The sequence below is a fragment of the Xyrauchen texanus genome, chromosome 12 (assembly GCF_025860055.1).
Source record: "Xyrauchen texanus isolate HMW12.3.18 chromosome 12, RBS_HiC_50CHRs, whole genome shotgun sequence".
In the NCBI taxonomy this organism is placed as follows: Eukaryota; Metazoa; Chordata; class Actinopteri; order Cypriniformes; family Catostomidae; genus Xyrauchen; species Xyrauchen texanus.
The window spans coordinates 941382-959560 of NC_068287.1; the positions used below are offsets into that span (position 1 = coordinate 941382).

At 38.6% G+C, this 18179-nt stretch overlaps 1 protein-coding gene across 1 annotated transcript; it reads left to right on the forward strand.

The window, feature by feature from the left end:
* The first annotated feature begins 8591 nt into the window (after nucleotides 1-8591).
* LOC127652858 (uncharacterized) lies at nucleotides 8592-13869 on the forward strand. Its single transcript, XM_052139270.1, has 15 exons — nucleotides 8592-8882; nucleotides 10052-10178; nucleotides 10279-10418; nucleotides 10515-10719; nucleotides 10796-10900; nucleotides 11025-11215; nucleotides 11304-11457; nucleotides 11579-12193; nucleotides 12268-12306; nucleotides 12463-12638; nucleotides 12721-12840; nucleotides 12912-12959; nucleotides 13051-13128; nucleotides 13206-13283; nucleotides 13808-13869. The coding sequence occupies exons 1-15, from the start codon at nucleotides 8592-8594 to the stop codon at nucleotides 13826-13828; spliced, it is 2388 nt and encodes a 795-aa protein (XP_051995230.1). The 3' UTR covers nucleotides 13829-13869.
* The last annotated feature ends 4310 nt before the right edge of the window (nucleotides 13870-18179 follow it).

Consider the following 18179-nt stretch of genomic DNA (forward strand, 5'->3'; position numbering starts at 1 on the left):
GTGGAGTTCTAAGCCTATTTTCTGTATTCTCGTTGTTTTAACGTATGAAGAAGACTTGTACATGTTGTTGAGAACGCAGTAAAGTGTGACGCATATTTCGTTCTGTGAGTTTTATGAGTACTCCGAGTCTTTATTAAAACCAACACATGAAACATATGTCTAAAGAAAGTAGGGATGGGCTGATCGATCTGAACATATCAAAACGTCCGAGAATGATGATCAAATTTCAAAATGCTTTGAAATCACACTCTTATTTTTATTGTAAACCTGTGATAAAACATATATGCTTGTGTTTTACATTTTTAAGAAAACAAAAAAATGGCAGCAAACAACCACTTTTATAATTATTGTTTTGCGATCTTTGCGATTGATTTTCTTTCTGATTAATTTTCTGATAAATCTACCATTTGTTGTTGAAATGACGTAGTTCCAACGGGAGTGCGAAGTGGAGGGCGGGTCCACCTTCTTCATGTAGCCAATCAGATGAGCTAATCGCTAACTCTCGATTTACTCTTATCTGATTGGTTTAAAAACACGCCAGTCACCAGAACACATCTTTAACATAATTTGGCTCAGACCCGTTCTCGTTGCTGCAATGGTACTTTTAATAATGCACACATGCATGTTAAATAATAAATAAATAAAAGAACAAATGAATAAATAAATGAATAAATAAACCATGATTACTTAAGGTTACAAATACACACACACACACACACACACACACTCCATCATTGCAATCTTGACATCGCAGCCTGTTCATTATATCCGCAATAAAATATAATAATAAAATAGTAAACCTAACATATAAAAATTACTCTGTTTAAATTAGGGCTGGGCGATAAAACGATCTCGATATGGCATCGCGATAATATTTATTTAGACTACGATGATAAACTTTTGACATGTTTACTCGATATGGATAGACCTAACAGCCTATTACAAAGCAGAAATAAACGGACAACAGCCAGTCAGAACGCAGATTTTGGCTTGTGCGTCTAAGTACACGCCCATTTGCTAGCAGAGCACTGTTTGAGCTACCGGCAGTGAAGAAAGTGAGTGTAAAGAAAAAATGAGTGGAAACGACGAACTCGAACTATCTTCCAAAGCTGAGGAAATTGTTGACAAAAAAGGTAACAAGACGTCAATTATATGGAAGTGGTTTGGATATCTGAAAAGCAACGACGCGCAAATAAAGACGGTCTCGCGAAATATGCCGTCGGTCGGTGATAACCAAGACGGAAACACAACAAATAAAACCTTTTCGGTCACCTGAAAAGGTACCATCCCAGCGACCACACCGAGAGTATGAAAATGCGGGCCCATGTTAATGTTACTCTGTCCAAAAGTTTTGCAGACTAGTCTTTCTGGCAAAAAACCTATAATAGGGTAATTAGGGTTACATGAGCACTACCTAAAAGGTGTAGCATAGTGACTGGTTTACAATGTTTACATTTTGCACTTTTTACTCAGATTGCTACCTCTAAAACATTTGAGATATTTAAAACCAGTACACAATTAATATTTTATTTATCTGACAGTTAAGTACTTAAATCTGCCAGGGACTTTGTGGTTCACTTGTTTACATTTGTTGTCTTGGTTGTACCTCTGCAAACATTTTGAAATGTTTGCTGCCCTGCCAAAGAAATTTGATGTGATAGTACTGTAGTCACAGCTTTTAGTTTGATATTTTATAATCAGTTACAAGGCAAGCTAACTTGCATTGTTTTGTCAAGGCAGATAAAGCATGTTTGCTAAAAGTAAAATGTTAACATTTAGATTTAAAGTTTATCAATATTCTTTTATAACAAAATATATTCTCAACCAATCCATGTTTGCACAGTTAAATGTTTGCATTGTTATTTATTTATGTTAATAAACTATATAGTTCAACTATTGAACCTTCTGGTTTCTTCAGGCATCATTATCAGTATACTTTTCAAACGGGCAGCATTATTAAATTATATATCGTAACAAATATCAATATCGATCAATATGGAAAAAAATATCGTGATAATATATTTTGCCATATCGCCCAGCCCTAGTTTAAATAGTCAGTGGTACAATTCGTATCATTCACAGTAAGCACCGCTCCACTGTAATGTTTCCAAGCATATTTTTGCGCATGTAAAGCGGATGATGAATAGTTTAGCATCCAAATACATCGCAAATGTAAAAACATTTTGATTGTAAAGAGAGCGTTTTTTTTATTCGTGTTCTGTTCTGAATATCATTCAATTTCAAGGATTTGTTGTGGAATGTTTTGAGAGTATCATCAAATAAGAATAATTCTCTCGTTTTAGTGATTCCCTAGTTATTTTTTTTATAATTCTAATCAGGTAAGGCAAGTAATATTCTCTGTGTCTTTATATAAATAAACCAAAACAAAAAAGTTTGAGCACCGCTGCTTTATGGCACGCTTTTGGATTGTGGTCAGCACAGAAAACAGCGCATCGATTCTTAAATGGTTTGAAAGTTATATTGAAATGCTTACAAAGGAATGGATAAGAGGAATCGACATTTTTATTTCAAAACAAGTCATCTGAAACCTGACATCAAGTAAGGTGAGGAACAACGAATTTCACACACTTGGAAAATGCTTTTTATTTGAATGAGTGAATGTGGCTCTTAAAAGAGCCATTGTTGCTGCCCTTAAAAGGACATTTCTTGCTTCATCTTCTGAGTTCCACCTGCAGAGCTTCTCGGAGGTTGCTCGGCAGAAGCTGGTTTCCCTCTGGTCTCAGGTGGACTCCGTCTCTGCACAGATGGAACAAGCCGATGTTTCTGTGGTGAATGCAGCGCATCTGCCTCTCTGCCAAGAAGCCAGACATGGCGCCGTTGATCCACCGCCGGCTTCGTTCAATGCCATAGCCAGTCCTGCCAGTCTGTCCTCTCCAATTTAGACGGGGTAAAATGCCAGAAAACACCAGCCTGGTTCTGGGAAACATTTGTAAGACTTCGGTCAGGTCACTCTTTATTTCCGAAGAAAATCGAGGCGGTTGCGGCCCACCCGACACAAACTGTTCCCTCCCAGGTGAATAATGAGAATATCTGGAGCTGTAGCTTTGGCCCTGAGAGAGCGCAGAGCTGGAAACAGCTGCTCCCAGAGTCTGCCTCCTCTGCCGTCCCAGGTGATCTCACACTGAAGACCGAGGTTTCCGTCCAGGCGCTGCTCACAGAAGCGAGTATGCAGTGTGCGGATGATGGAACTGCCGACGATCCAAACACGTGAAGCCATCTCAAAGACGAGTGAGGGAATGTGATTTACAACCGGTATTTATGAGTGTTGCACGTTTGGTTCCTAAAGGTGTTACAGGCCCCACCCATTTCCAGATTCAATAATCGGCTCGTTCTTACATAGTAGAGCACGTTCAGCACATGCGTAGTCTTCAAAAACGGTGCTTTATTTATTTATGTACCGTACAAAAACGGTACATAAATAACATTTGTATGTGTTCTAAACAAAAGACACAGGTTGTACTGAATGTCAGCTTGTTTATTTGGCTCAAGATAAGGATTTATTAAGTCCACATGTCATGCAAACAAGAAATGCTTCTAACTAGGTCGAGAGCTGTCGTTGCGAATGTTCGTTGGAGCTCTACAGCACACATCTTCTCGACAGTCAAAGCGAGGTTACGTTATTGCCCATCGTGCACAGCAACCCTAAAGGCACGGGGGTGGCGGTGCCACCGGCTTGGGCCCGTCATCGCTGCTCGCAGCTTTAATTATTATTATTATTGTCCTTGAGCCTCAATATCTCGAAATGTCACAGGTCTAAAATTTTCTAAATTGGCACATTGATACTACATGCCGACGGGTATCCCCACACCAAGAATGGCCCACATTCGCCCATAGGTGGTGCTACAGGCCATGCCCAAATATAACATTTTCAAAGTTATGTAATTTCCACCCCATTTGTGCAATTCTTCTGAAACTTGGTCTAAATGCGTCATTTCTCATGGGAAACAAAAAAGCCTCAAGGACTCATAACTTCCGCCATGATGGATGTTCCTGTACAGTGAAAATTTGGGGAAAATTACAAAAATCTTCTTCTCCTGAACCGTAGCTCCAATTAACTTGAAATGTGGTACACATGTGTAGAATTGAGATCTTTCAAATCATTAGCAAAAACTAATACAATACAAAATGAAAAGGAAAAGAGCATGTTTATGTAAATGTCCACAGTGCGTGAATACATATATGTGTCAATAAATCAAATGTAATTTCAAATGATGGTTTTTCAAACCTAACATGCTTCAAGATGACATCACTCTGAAGTACTGCGCAAAAAAACGGCCTACATTCGCCCTTAGGGTGCGCTACAGGCGATGCCCAAAAGTCAAATTTTCTGGTCAAATGTTTTCTAATTTGGTACATTGATACTAAAGGCCAACGGGATAACACACACAAAGAATGGCCCACATTAGCCCTTAGGGCGCACTATAGATCACACCCAAAAGTCCCATTTTCTGGTCAAAAATATTCTAATTTTGTACATTGATAATACAGGCCAATAGGAACCCCCGCACAAAGAATGGCCCACATTCACCCTTAGGGTGCGCTACAGGCCATGCCCAAAATTCCCATTTTCAAAGTGATGACATTTCTTCTGAAACTTGATGTACATGCCTCATTTCTCATGGGGAACAAAAAAAGCCTCAAAGACCCACAATTTCTGCCATGATGGGTTTTTCTGTACAATTAAAATTTGGGAAAACCTACAAAAATCTTCTTTCTTGAACCGTAGATCCACTTGACTTTTATGTATAGAATGTATGTCTTTCAATTTGTTACTTAGCAAAAATGATGCATGAAAACTCTTGAAAGTTTGCAAACACATCAGAATCGCTGACCATTATGGCATGTCAGAGTTACAGCAGAAGGGTCTCTTCGGCACCACCTAGAACATGGGCATGTTCGGGTGGCTATCTAACACATCTCTTTTGAGGCACAGTCACAAACTTTGTACATATTGTAGCGAATCAGCTCTATATTCTTCCACCATTAGGTAGCGAATCAGCTCTATGAAATATTAATAATCAATCATAACTTGTTATAATCAATTATGAATATTTGGATCAGTTAATCGGGTTAACTTGATGTAGCTACATTAACATTACAACCAAATACTCGGTTCATCCCGTGAACACTCAATTTTGGTTATTAATTAATTAATTAATAGAAATGTACATTTCCGGGCAAGGGAAATGTCTTTCTTACTAAGTATTAAGAGCAAGTAGTCAAAATCTATGATTAGTGACTTTAGATATGAGCTTGAGACACAGACAACTTTACATGTGACATGAACAAGACTTTATTAACTAGACTAAACATTTAAACTACTCTAACATACATATACATACATTCATACAGTTTACCAAGGGAAAGAGGGCTGAAGCAGAATACAGGAAGGCAAGAAGTTATAGCATTGTTTGAAGTTCAGCAGATCAACAGCCTGAGCAAACCATCATATTAGTTCTGACACGCCCTTTTTAGAAAGGGGTTAAGGATACTTAATGTATCAAATAATGAGACTAAGTTTGATACTTGCATGTCCCATTTGAATTAAACTGTCCTGATGCAATTTGTTGAGGCTCCAGTTGATCTTTGATGATGTTGTCTTGATGAGAGAGAGAACCAGTGAGAGTCAGAGGATCTTGGTGAATGGGCAGTCGAGGCCGTAGCCTGGCACACGCTTGGGAGTCCTTGGGGCCTCCTAGTTTGGCATGATTCAGCGAGAGAGTGAGAGAGCACAAGGCTCAGAGAACCAGAAAGGCAGGAAGCCGGAGGAGCATAACAGAGCGAAGAGATAAGAGAGAGATAAGAGAGAGTGGGCGCAGCAATTTTATACCCTCGGGAAACAGGTCCCACCTCTCATTGGCTCGACCAATAAGAAGGGTTTGAGTTCTAGGCGGGAATTTGGTTTATTGCTCTTTGTTGTAAAATTGCCCATTGCATGTGCAAGAAAGAAAATAGGAAACATACTGGTAATACTAATATGCTGTTGTTATCGACATATCATGTACACAGTCATTTCAATCTTCAAAATACCAAGTTATAGAGACCAAATATGCCACACATATGATTTTGGTTAACCATAGTATGCAAAGTCTGAAACATTAACCCATTAGTTTGCAAGAAAACATAGATCAAGCACATTTAAGGGAAAATGTGAGATGGCACATTAGATACATGTCAATATTTATCACATGGATATATAGAATATATATATAGGATTAACAGGGTTCATTTCTCTTTCTCAGTAAGAGAATGAAGGGAGGGTCAGCACTTCTCTGAACATTCCTTTGGAGGTCGTAAAGGCCTCCATTACTCTGGGCAGGAGAATGATTCCTTTGTTCCGTCACGGCTCATTTGCATGTTTCTGGCTGGGTTTATGACGGTAAGAGATTTTGGGCTGAATGACTCAAAAGATGGCAAAACATAATGTAATATCATTCTACGAAGATCTTATATTCGAATTTAGCTAGGCCAAATCGTAAGGTTTAATTTGATACCAAGAAAAGTATATTTAGTACACTTAGAAAGGGAATATACACTGAGGCTATTAAATATGAGGCCTCAGAGTTTAAAACACACAACGAAACAGTTCTAACGAGTTTGATATACCTCAGAAATACACAACATACAGGGATTACACGTATTTCATTAGCAATATGCAGTTCTGTGTTTAACTGGAAAACACACACACACACACATTTTTACGTTCAAAGTTTCCCCCTTCCTGTCCACATGATAAGCACGTGGTGAGCATGCGGATGTCACATGCGGTTCTCTGTCAATAGTTCATTGTCTCTTTGTCAATACATTTATTGTGCTTGTGGAGGCTGGTTGGCGCTATTTCAGTAATTAGGGGGGTTTTTAACAGTAAGTTCTTGTTTGTTCGGGAATCTGTTAAGGCACTGATCCTCCGCCATACCTTACAATATATAGATCTCATCAAGCTGGACAACCTTTGCACTGACAGTCATAGGCTCTGCCCAAAAGGAAGTTGGACATTTTGGATTGTTTGAAAATTCATGCTGAGGAATTGAAACCCTTCTCCCAAGGATTTAATGGTACAGGTACCAAATGTGGGCGACATCATGCCAAGACATTGACGAGGCTAAATTGGTCATATCTTCTGCATGTAGATAATTAAAAACGTAAAAATTTAGAAAAATATTTGTCCTTGCAGGATAATAACATTGATGTGACCATTGTGGGTCACGATCATAGCGCCACCAACTGGCGGAAGGAAGTGTGTAACTTTTAACAGATTTAATAAACATATTTATTACATTTAAAATTAATTAAAAAAAAATATATATATATATATATATCAACTGAAATGTAAAAATACAAGAAAACCCATGTCTAATCAACTGTCTGTTAATTCTCTGACTGGCAATTACAAGAAATGTCCAATAGAGGGCATCCAAGCTCATTGTAGAATGATTTACAAACACTGGGCTCTCGCTCAGAGGAGTAGTATGAAGCTGCAGACTCGGAGCCTGCATCTACAGTCCCGCACCCAGAGTCCCGCATTCTCAGACCCCTCGTTTTTCGAGACAGCGCCTCCTATCAAATCGGATCGGATAAACATGTGAAGAACTTAAGCTGAAACGTGAGTGTCGTCAATTTTATTTAGCGAATCATTCGATTTCTTTTTTAATCAAACTACTTTATAGCTCATCGATACACCAACATAGTCCATTTAATATATTATAAAGATAGTTTGTAACAAAATTTGAGCCGTTAATGTATGTTTTTTCACCTTTTTCCCCCGAAAATATTTTGACAGCTAATACGTTAGCCTTTAACCTTGGACTTTTTGTAGACAAGCCATTGTAAAAATTATTATTGATTAAAATTAGTTGACTTTAAAGTAGACCAATTAAATACATTAAGTGTGTTAATATCAAAGAATGTCATCATTAATTATTTCATCAGATTGGCCGTTTGACCTTTTTTTAATTACCGGACCGTTTCTCCTAAAACTATAAATTGAATTAATTAATGCCTGAGTAATTATTTTACTTTATATAATTTATGTAGACTACTTAGATTAGTTCTTATAAAACGTAAGTATTAAAATGAATCAATATTAATTTAACTGAAGTTGTTGCCAGCCATTTACAACTCATACAATTGCCTAAAAATCAAATTTACTATGCCTTCACTATGTATTAACCAGTCTATGGTATTAACATGTGAGCTAGAATATGTCATTTGGCCTTTTGTTTGGGTTCCTTGTTTTAATTTGTATTGACTGAAATTTGACTGTATGGGCTCTGTGGGCTGGTCTTAAAATTTGAATTTGAGTTTGACTCTCTCTTTTTTTTAAAGATGGATATTACAATTCAAAGGGGGAATTCACTTCCAGAAATCCAGAAATGTCATAAATGCTGCAATGATTTTCACTGCCCATTCTGTGACCCCATATATTTAAGAGAGCAAGTGCCACTGATGCCTGTAACATCACACCCACTGCTGTGGCAACTGCTGTTGCACAAGCTACTGCCATTGCTGTTCCAGCTACCACAGCCATCGCTGCCACCTCTGTGCCATCTATCATTGTGCCACCTACTGTTATGCCGCCCTTTTCTGCCATCTCTGTGCCACCCACTGCTGCGCCTTCTACCACAGCCACTGCTGCCACCTCTGTGCCAACCAGCACTATGCCACCCACTGCTGCCAACTCTGTGCCAACCAGCACTATGCCACCAACTGCTGCCAACTCTGTGCCACCTACTGCTGCCACCTCAGTTCCAACCAGCACTATGCCACCCACTACTGCCACCTCTGTGCCAACCAGAACTATGCCACCCACTGCTGCCAGCTCAGTACCAACCAGCACTATGCCACCCACTGCTGCCACCTCTGTGCCACCCACTGCTGCCACCTCAGTGCCAACCAGCACTATGCCACCCACTGCTGCCACCTCTGTGCCAACCAGAACTATGCCACCCACTGCTGCCACCTCAGTACCAACCAGCACTATGCCACCCACTGCTGCCACCTCTGTGCCACCCACTGCTGCCACCTCAGTGCCAACCAGCACTATGCCACCCACTGCTGCCACCTCTGTGCCACCCACTGCCGCCACCTCAGTGCCAACCAGCACTATGCCACCCACTGCTGCCACCTCCAAACCAACCACCTCTGCCATTGTCAGGCCAGTCACAAAAACTGGCATCCGTGTGGGTCCAAAAGTATTGCAGAAATGCCCCAAATGTCATTTGACATTTTACAGAAAAAAATTAAAAAGGCACATTGAACGAAGACACACAGCAAAAATGATGGACATTTCATCCTCATCCCATCTCAAAAGTGAATGCATAGATCCCCAGAATGGACTGTATGCAGTCCACAAAAGTATTCATGGGGCTTCTACTCCTCTCCATGTTCAAATTAAAATATGGGGGGAACAACATCATGTTTCTTGTGAATTAGGTGAGTGCCAAGCTAATATGGAGTTGGCATGGAGAAGTGGACTGCAGTCATACCAGTGTGTACACCTCCGGTCAGTTTCATACTGCAAAACCTTTTTAACCTCGCCCTCACTCAGAGAAGATAGTCTTAAAGAAATGGTGAAAAGCAAGTGGTTTGGGAAGGAAAAAACTGTGTGTTGATCGTCAAACCCTAGCCAAAGAAAATAATGCACCACTTTCAGTTCTGTCAAAGATTGGAGCCCCTCCATCTAAAAAATTTATATCGGTTCATGAGCCAACTATTTCATATTACAGCAGACTAGGCAGAGTCATGGTGTCCTTGTGCAAAAACACAGAGATCATGCACACATAAATACATTGCAAAATGGCACTTATTCCAAACCAATGCAGAACACTTTCGGAAGTTCCAGAGCACTGAAAGGAGCGCTGAGGAGTTTCAGGTGACAGCAGTGGAGGAAAGTGATGGAACTCATGTGGGTGAAAGCACTTACCCACCAAAGGATGCTCCAACAATACAAGGCATGGTACAATACATCTTAATGAACAAAAAGATACCTTCTACTATTCCCAACCATTTGAGACTTTCTTCTGTGGATAAGGAATTTCCACGACACCTAATTCCTGAGGAGACGTTGTGCTACCACTGCCCAAACCGCATGGTCCTCAGCGACCCGATTTGCATTACTCAAAAGGCTAAAATTCTTACAACCTCAGGAATTGTCCAAGGTGGATTATATATTTATTTTTATGGTTGTGATTTTGTACTTATGATAATGTTGCGTTTTGAACCGAACCACTCTTGTTTTTACACCTTTTGTGTCTGCAGATATTTCTACATACTACAAATACTGTCCTCAGTGTGGAGTACTGTACCGGTACCAAGAGTGGAGCGAAGGTCTACATAATTTCAATGACCATGTCCTTCTTGATCTACCTCTCTGCCTCACTATTAGAAACATGTTGCAGGTGATGCTTATATTTTTTCTTTATTCTTTAATTTGTCTGTTTTTATTATTATTTCAATGAATAGTAGTAATTAAGAGTGCAGTTTCTATATCATAGGTCCACACTGCAGTCAGCAGAATAGTTGAGTATTTGGAGTTAACTACAGGTGTCCAGTTCCCCTCAGCCGATACAGTTTTACATGGTTATCTTCATTTTGAAGCTCTAACAGACCATGAATATCAGTATTCTTGCGTGACCTGTGGTGACCATCCGCCTGTGGTCATAATGGAACTTCACAAGAAGGCATCTTTTCATCTGTCAGGTAAAAAACTCTTTTAGTTTACGGATTGCACAAAGGTAGACCATGGTTTATTCAAATATTTCTTCATTTCCTTTAGTGAGTGACCTTGCACAACCTCCAGAAGATTTTAATGGAGATGTGGATTCAGAACAGTTTTGGAAGGCACTGACAGAGGAAAGAATTGCCCGTGGATTTGTTTCAAGTAAGAAAGCAAATCTACCAGCAATTATTAAATGTTACACCTATGTAGATTTGTATTTAATAAGATAAGACAAAAGGAAAAATGCTGATTTCTACGATATACTGACATGTTTTGTTTCCCAAAGGTCAAAAAAACAATTCATTCAGTGTTCCTCCAAGTTTTAACTTTTGGGCATCCTGGATAGGGAGAAATACACGCCGCTCAGACTGTGTTCTTAACACAGAATTTGAGAAGATCCGTCCAGCAAAAGCAGCAGAGGTCTCTGAGATAACTGTCTCAGAGGATCGTCTGAGAGATGAGCTCTGCAAACAGAAGGTAAAATCTCTATTCAATGTTGTCATTATTTTATGTTGTTGTCCTATTAAGGGTTAAGGGATTCACTGACACACATTTCCTTTAATAGGTGCAGGTGATTAGAAATGTATGCAGGGAGTGTGGTTTGGATGCCACTGGATCTCGAATTGACCTCCTTTTAAGACTTTCGCAAGAAATGAAGTCACGAGAGGCATATGACAAATTATTACTAATTGCTAATGACATTATTGCTAATGAGAACAGTAATAGCAGTAGCTCTAAAATATACAATGTGACATTGATAACATGATTAGGTCTTGCATGAGTATACAAAGGATTACCGTTTCTAAAAATCTGCTTTTCTTTTATGTATTTGCATTTTAGGTGGCTGGGCAGTGATTATGTGTCCGTGTGGCATTGTCTACAGTTTGAAATGCAACATCCGAGCAGAGAGCCCTCGTGATTTTGCAGACATGCTTCTTTCATGGAAGCATATGCCGAACATTGTCATCTACGACTTTGCACGTGGACTGTCAACCCACACTAACTTAAGACAACCACAAACAATACCCTTCACACCATTTGAAGGGAGGTTAATGGGCCCAACTGCAGAAAACATAGCGAAAGCCAAAGCTGGAAAGGTAAAGGTGTCACTACCCTGGCTGACATGCAAAAAGGAAAATCCTGACCCTGATGGCCACCCTATTACTGGTTCAGCAGAACATTATGTTCTGTATGACCGGTTCCATGAGGACAACACAAATGACGCTCGAGATTCACTGCGGAAGCTTCGCCTGGTCCCGCAACTGGCTGGAAGAGTTAACAGCCAAGTCGTGGAACAGTTATTTGCAAACATGGCTTTGCCATCGACTCATGTGTTCCTCATGCGAAGCATAATTCACCATTACAATAGTCGCAAAAATGAAGAACGACTTAAGCACATGAAAAAGGAGTTTCAGACAAACATTCTAATGAATGTCCACAGCCAGGCTGTTTTGGGTAATTTTTCACTGTACTGTGAATGTAACACTTTATTACTCATTGGATTGATCTGTTCATTTATGTTTTTGTAGAACATATAACATCTGAGGAATCCATGGATGTGTCAGTAGGTAAGTAAATTGTTGTGTCCAGTCCCCTCCCTCAGGTGGAGCTACACAAATTACTTGCTCACTAAGTGCAAACAGGCACACTAACTTATACATTTAGAGCATACACAAAGTTTATGATTTCTAAGCTTGATTGTTTTTGTTTTACCTTACTTTCAGTAGCAGTGCCAGATACCATTTTAAAACCCTCAGCAACACCAGCAACCATTGCCATCCCTGCAGTGAGTGAGACTGCATCACCAGAAGCCGCTGCTTTGGGACCAACAACCCTGTTGGAATATTTTTCACCAGTAAAGCCATGGGAAAGGGACTGGCATCCAGTGCAAGAAAAACTGGTAAATTATTATTGTTGAAATTTAATGTGCATGCATTTGCAGTCGAGCACTATTGTTTGACTATTTAACAATTTTTTTATAGCTTGATTACGTGCTGGACGTCAATCGGCCTGGAGCTGAAATTATTGTCAAGGAGGGGAAATTGTGTCTAATTAGAGAGGAGTTTTGGAGCTTGGGTTTGCTGAGGGATATGGATTCCCACGTAAGCAGTCTGCATTTTGAAAGCTATACTCTCATTCACTAATGAGTGACTAATTAAATTATTTCTTGCAGATTGGAAACGCCTGCATGCAGCTTATTATTGAAATGGCTCGGAATATTGTATGTATATAAAATATTACAATGTAAACTGTCAAAGAGTATACATGTGTCTGAATCAACCTACATTTTTGCTTGCTTTCTTTTTCCATAGGGCAAAGATATATACATTGAGAACTTTTATGTTATTCCTACTTGGAAAGGAACCCAAAACATTGTTACAGCATTACCAGTAAGTGGGTGGTAAAATCTATAAAAAGGCATCATTTCTTATTTCAAACATTTCATAATTTCTAAAATCTACTTTAGGAGGATGCGGATATGAAAGACTTGCTAGTCTTCCCAGCATGGACAAAAGCTAATGGCCCTGACCACTACATTGTCTGTGTAAGGAATTATTTCTTACTAGATATTGAATGTCGCATACATATGTTGATTTACAGCGTAATTGGTGTGTTTCTAAAACTAAACTAATCATTAATGCTTCTTCCAAGAACTTTAAAATGAAATCTTTTTACACCTTAACACATTATAGATTATAAGGCCACTTCGAAGGGAGAATGTCTTTTTAGACTCTCAATACGCAGAGCACGAATCTGGCTTTGGAGATGAGGAATACAGAGCAAGTTTTAGGTCCATCTATGAATTTAGACATGCAGTTTCAGCCTCTAATTTTGGCTATGTTCCTTTAGCCATTTCTAGCTTTTGTTCTACTATACAATTAGCTTTGTTCAAAGTTTAAAGGCCATGTTTTATTGCCTTTACTCTAATTTTTGGCTGTGTTCTCCTAGCCATTTCTTGCATGTTTAGGCTACGTTCATTTAGCCTTTTTTGCATGGTGTGTCTGTCCTCAGGTTAAAGATGAGCTGTCATTTAAATTTGATCAATCATATTCATGTTTTTTTCTACAGACAAATTGCCAACCAAATTGATCCGGGGATCTGGACAGAAATGACTGGAAAGGATTTTTCGGTGATAATTCTACTGCAAAAATTATTATTTTGCATCCGTACCTTTTATCTAATATTAATTTCTATACTGAATTTTTCTCTTTTTCTCAATCATAGGCTTTGCCGCGTCAGACAAGAGGGAATGACTGTGGTGTTTTTGTGCTGATGGTAGAGTCTTTAATTTGTTTATAAGTAAGGTCTAGTGAACAGTGTTAACAACAGCTTGTATCCTTTATTTCAGTACACCCTCTCAGTGGTCTGTGACATTGAGTTCGATTTCCAGGAGGTAAGTTAATAAAAGGAATTTTATGTTAATTTTATTTACTTTTTTAAGTTTATTTGGTAAAAGTAGAAAACAGTATGACCTTTAACTGGGCATTTCTTTCAGGTTGACATGCCCATGATTAGAAAATGGTGGTGCCTTGTGCTAATGGAACGATTTCAAATTGACGGGTATGTCAAAAAGTATTGTACATTTTGGTAAAATATTATTCAGAGATCCCATATATGAGTTAAATCTGTCATATTACTTGAATATTTTGCCAATACAACATTTTATTTAGCATGAGTAACAAAACACCCTTAATAACTCTCTTAAGAGACCATTTCATTTTTTTTCATTTTTGTTCCTTTAATTGCTCCTATAACTTTTTTTATTTTTTATTATTGCTTGCAAGCTATGGGCGCAGGTTTGCCTTCTGGACAGACGAGGCAAAATGCTTATTAGAGGCAAAAACACAACCTCTGTATAGGCTAAAAAGAAGTACCACACATGATGTCCCACAGCACGTCCAAGCAGTCCAAGATCGGACAAGAACCGAAGAAACACTGGTGGACTGCATTGTGACTTCAAAGGGAACAGAGCAGCATTTAGTGGTACTGAAATGGTCCTTTTTCACCATGACTCACCCAGGGCTGTGATCATTGTCAACTTCAACATTGTCAATTGATTATCCAATATGCTATATTTTTAATGGTTATGCCAGTTATTCATTGATGGCTTGTGTATATATAAAACAACACTTTTTGTTTGCCCCGCAGGATGTTCTCAATGGGAAACCATCAAAGTGGTTCCCCCTAAAGCCACGTGTGTCAGTCTACATGGACAGTGAGCAGCAGTGTGCCATTCTTTTTCAACACCTCAAAGCTCTGCTGGATAATTCTTAAACTCAACTGAACTTCACAGATGAAGTGGAGTTCATTTGTAGTTTTCTTTTTCCTGAGGTAGGTCCGAACATGTTTGTCAATTGGATTGTTTCTATTATTGCCATATATGCAATGTTTTATATATATATTATTTATTTATTTATATGGACAGGCCATCATTCATGGCCTATGTGAGATGCAGGCGTTATCCTGGCAGGAAGTTGTGGAGGTTTTCCTCCATGGCCCTACTTATCACCCTAGGTATGCTTGTAATTTGCATTTGCAAAAAAAATATATTATTACACAATATTTTTGACAATGGCATTCATCTTTTATTTTAGTGAAGTCGAGGAATTTGACAGAGCGATTGCAAAAAGAATGAAAAAAGAAGGAACATTCGCCTACCAGAAAGTAATTATTTTACCTTATGCATTTACTTTACATTTTACATGACGCTTTTATCCAAAGCGACTAAAAGTTTTTTTTAATGCAATTGAAGACGAAAAGTAAAGTCACTAATACAATTCTTCCTTTTTTCTTTGCTTTGTCCTGTTTACAGCAAGATGATGTTTAGGTGATTGTTAAATAAAGTACAGAATTGTTTATTATTGGTGTTTTGTCTATTCTTATTTGAGTTTTGCTTCAGCATTAAAAATATCAAAAACAGGTTTTGTAATGTTAGCATGGTATAATGTTAATTAGACCATTATAGGTTGAACTGAAAGAAAAATTGGAATTTGAATAAATAAAACATTGTAGCAATATAATATCACATAATATTTTTCAGAAGATAGTTCAATCTGTAATTGTATCCCTTCCATCAGTAATTTTCTTTCAATTACACCCACGCTCAAAAAATAACTACTGGGAAATTTGTTAGTCAGAGAATACAATGAGTTTTTTTGGCACATGCATTAAGCAGGGAACACAAATATTTATTTGGATAACTTTAAATAAAACATCCTATTGCATCCTATTGTTTTCAATGGCATTTAGCAGGAGGTGCTGTCTCGAAAAACAAGGGGTCTGAGAACGCGGGACTCTGTGTGCGGGTGTTATACGATCTTCCGAACAGCAGGAGGCGCTGTCTCGAAAAACGAGGGGTCTGAGAATGCGGGACTCTGGGTGCGGGACTGTAGATGCAGGCTCTGAGTCTGCAGCTTCATAATATTGGCTCAGAGTTGCAAGATAACACTCCGAGCAGACATTTGTACTTGCACAAATAGGAAATATTTTGCTTTTTTGTCATACTCAATTTATGCAATCTGGCAACCTTGCATGAGATCTTAGAAAAATAAACTACTAAAGAAGCGTTTAAGTTTGAGCTCTTTTCCAGTCAAATTCCATAGAAAAATGCAAACAAATGTGTCCCCACTCAATATATACATCAACTGAAGTGCGGATGCAATCTTTGTTAAATAAAACATATAGTTTATATGGACGGATCAGAACCTTTCGGAGCGTTCAAATTTGGGAACAATTATTCCCATGGTTCCTGTCACAGTGTCTTTGCCGTCCAATCACCGATTTTATTTCTGAAAACTGCCAGATAATCATGACAGTCTAAGATAAAGGTACATATGATTGGTTAAGGGGATACTGGATGTTAATAAAAAATGTATCGTCATCATCATCATCATCATCATCCTTCATTTGCCTGGGCAGAGACATATAGTCCGTGAAGCAGACCCCCAAATTTCAGAAATTAGTATCATAAAAGGGCACCAATGTTGCTCTTTTTTATTCAACAGAGGGATGTCCCTGGACAACAAAAATGCATGATAGCAATTCTTAGTGGGTAGCTTAAGGTACAAAAATCACCAATTTTATGTATGACCCTCCCAAAATTTGGCGAATTCCACGTAAGTTCAGTTATTTCTTTAATTCATTATTTTTGGTACCAAAACCTTTATACTTGGTGATATCTAGGTTGGAATATTGTCAAAACTTTAACTTGTTTCAATAATATAGTTGTTATGATTACTTCTCTACATAAAACATAGTAGTGTACAGCTTTCACTCATTGTTTTAAACTGAAGACCAGTCTGTACATGCTTCCATGTAACAGGTAAGAATGGATTTTGCAATGTTATATATTATACAATTATTGATTAATCTATCAAGTCAATTCATTGTATGCTAATTACCATGGATAACTAAACAACAGGTGAAGTGAATGCTAATTGTCCAAATTGTACATTTGTTGACTGTCCGTGTACTGGTGCTTGAGATGTCTTTATCTTAGATGCACACTATATGCAGAAACACACATAAGCAGACATTTATTATATTACACTCCTGAAGGCAGACAATAAACATCAAATTACAGCTTGCAGAAATATGTATAAGGTTCAGGAAGAGAGATCTCCTCAAAAGAAACGGCCTAAAATTGAAAACAAGTGTTTAATACATTGCACTGAAGAGGACCCAGAGAAGAATTTAACAACACCAAAGGACTGGAATTCGTGGACAACATTGGTTAAGGCAGCAGAAATAAGAAATCATAAAGACATATTAGATTTGGCTGAGAGTTGTTCTGAAGGAGAGGTTCCACAAATATGGTATCACAGGAGGTGCCGGAGTCTCTTACAATGAAAAGGGATTTGGAAACACTCAAAAGCAAACCATTAGACACTACAACAGAAACAATGGCTAGAAGGTCCATACGAACTCAGAGCTCTAGTTCATTGGTGTATGAAAAAATCTGCATCTTTTGTGAGAAGTCTTCAAAGTTCAGACCAGGAACAAAAAGTAGAGAGCCGTTAATGAAGTCTGTGTCTTGGCAGTCTGATGCTGCAGTTAGAAATGCAGCTCTAGCCAACCAGGATAAAAGAATGATTGCAGTTACTAGCAGAGAGCTGATAGCAGCAGAAGCTCACTACCACAAGAGTTGTTACAGGAACTATACCAGAGTCCTTACATCTCATGATGCCCTTTCAGAGAGGTCAGTAGTGTCTGATGAAGAAAACAGGTATAAAGCCATAGAAGCAGCTGCATTTGACGAGTTGTTTGAATACATACGGGAAGAACTGATGGAACATCCTTGTGTTATGAAGTTTACAATTCTCACATGTAGAATCAGAGAGTATATGCACAAACGTGGCCATCAAGAACCTTAGAAGAAGATTAGAGGCAGAATTTGGTGATTCCCTACATTTTTGCAAGTCTAACAATGGCAGGTTACTGA

Bases quoted from the DNA above. Each gene is read 5' to 3' on its own strand.
- LOC127652858 (XM_052139270.1), top strand. From the start codon at position 8,592: ATGCCGCCCTTTTCTGCCATCTCTGTGCCACCCACTGCTGCGCCTTCT. The intron at 10,901-11,024 runs GTAAGAAAGCAA...TGTTTCCCAAAG, and splicing joins TGCCCGTGGATTTGTTTCAA to GTCAAAAAAACAATTCATTC. The intron at 11,458-11,578 runs GTAATAGCAGTA...TTTGCATTTTAG, and splicing joins CATTATTGCTAATGAGAACA to GTGGCTGGGCAGTGATTATG.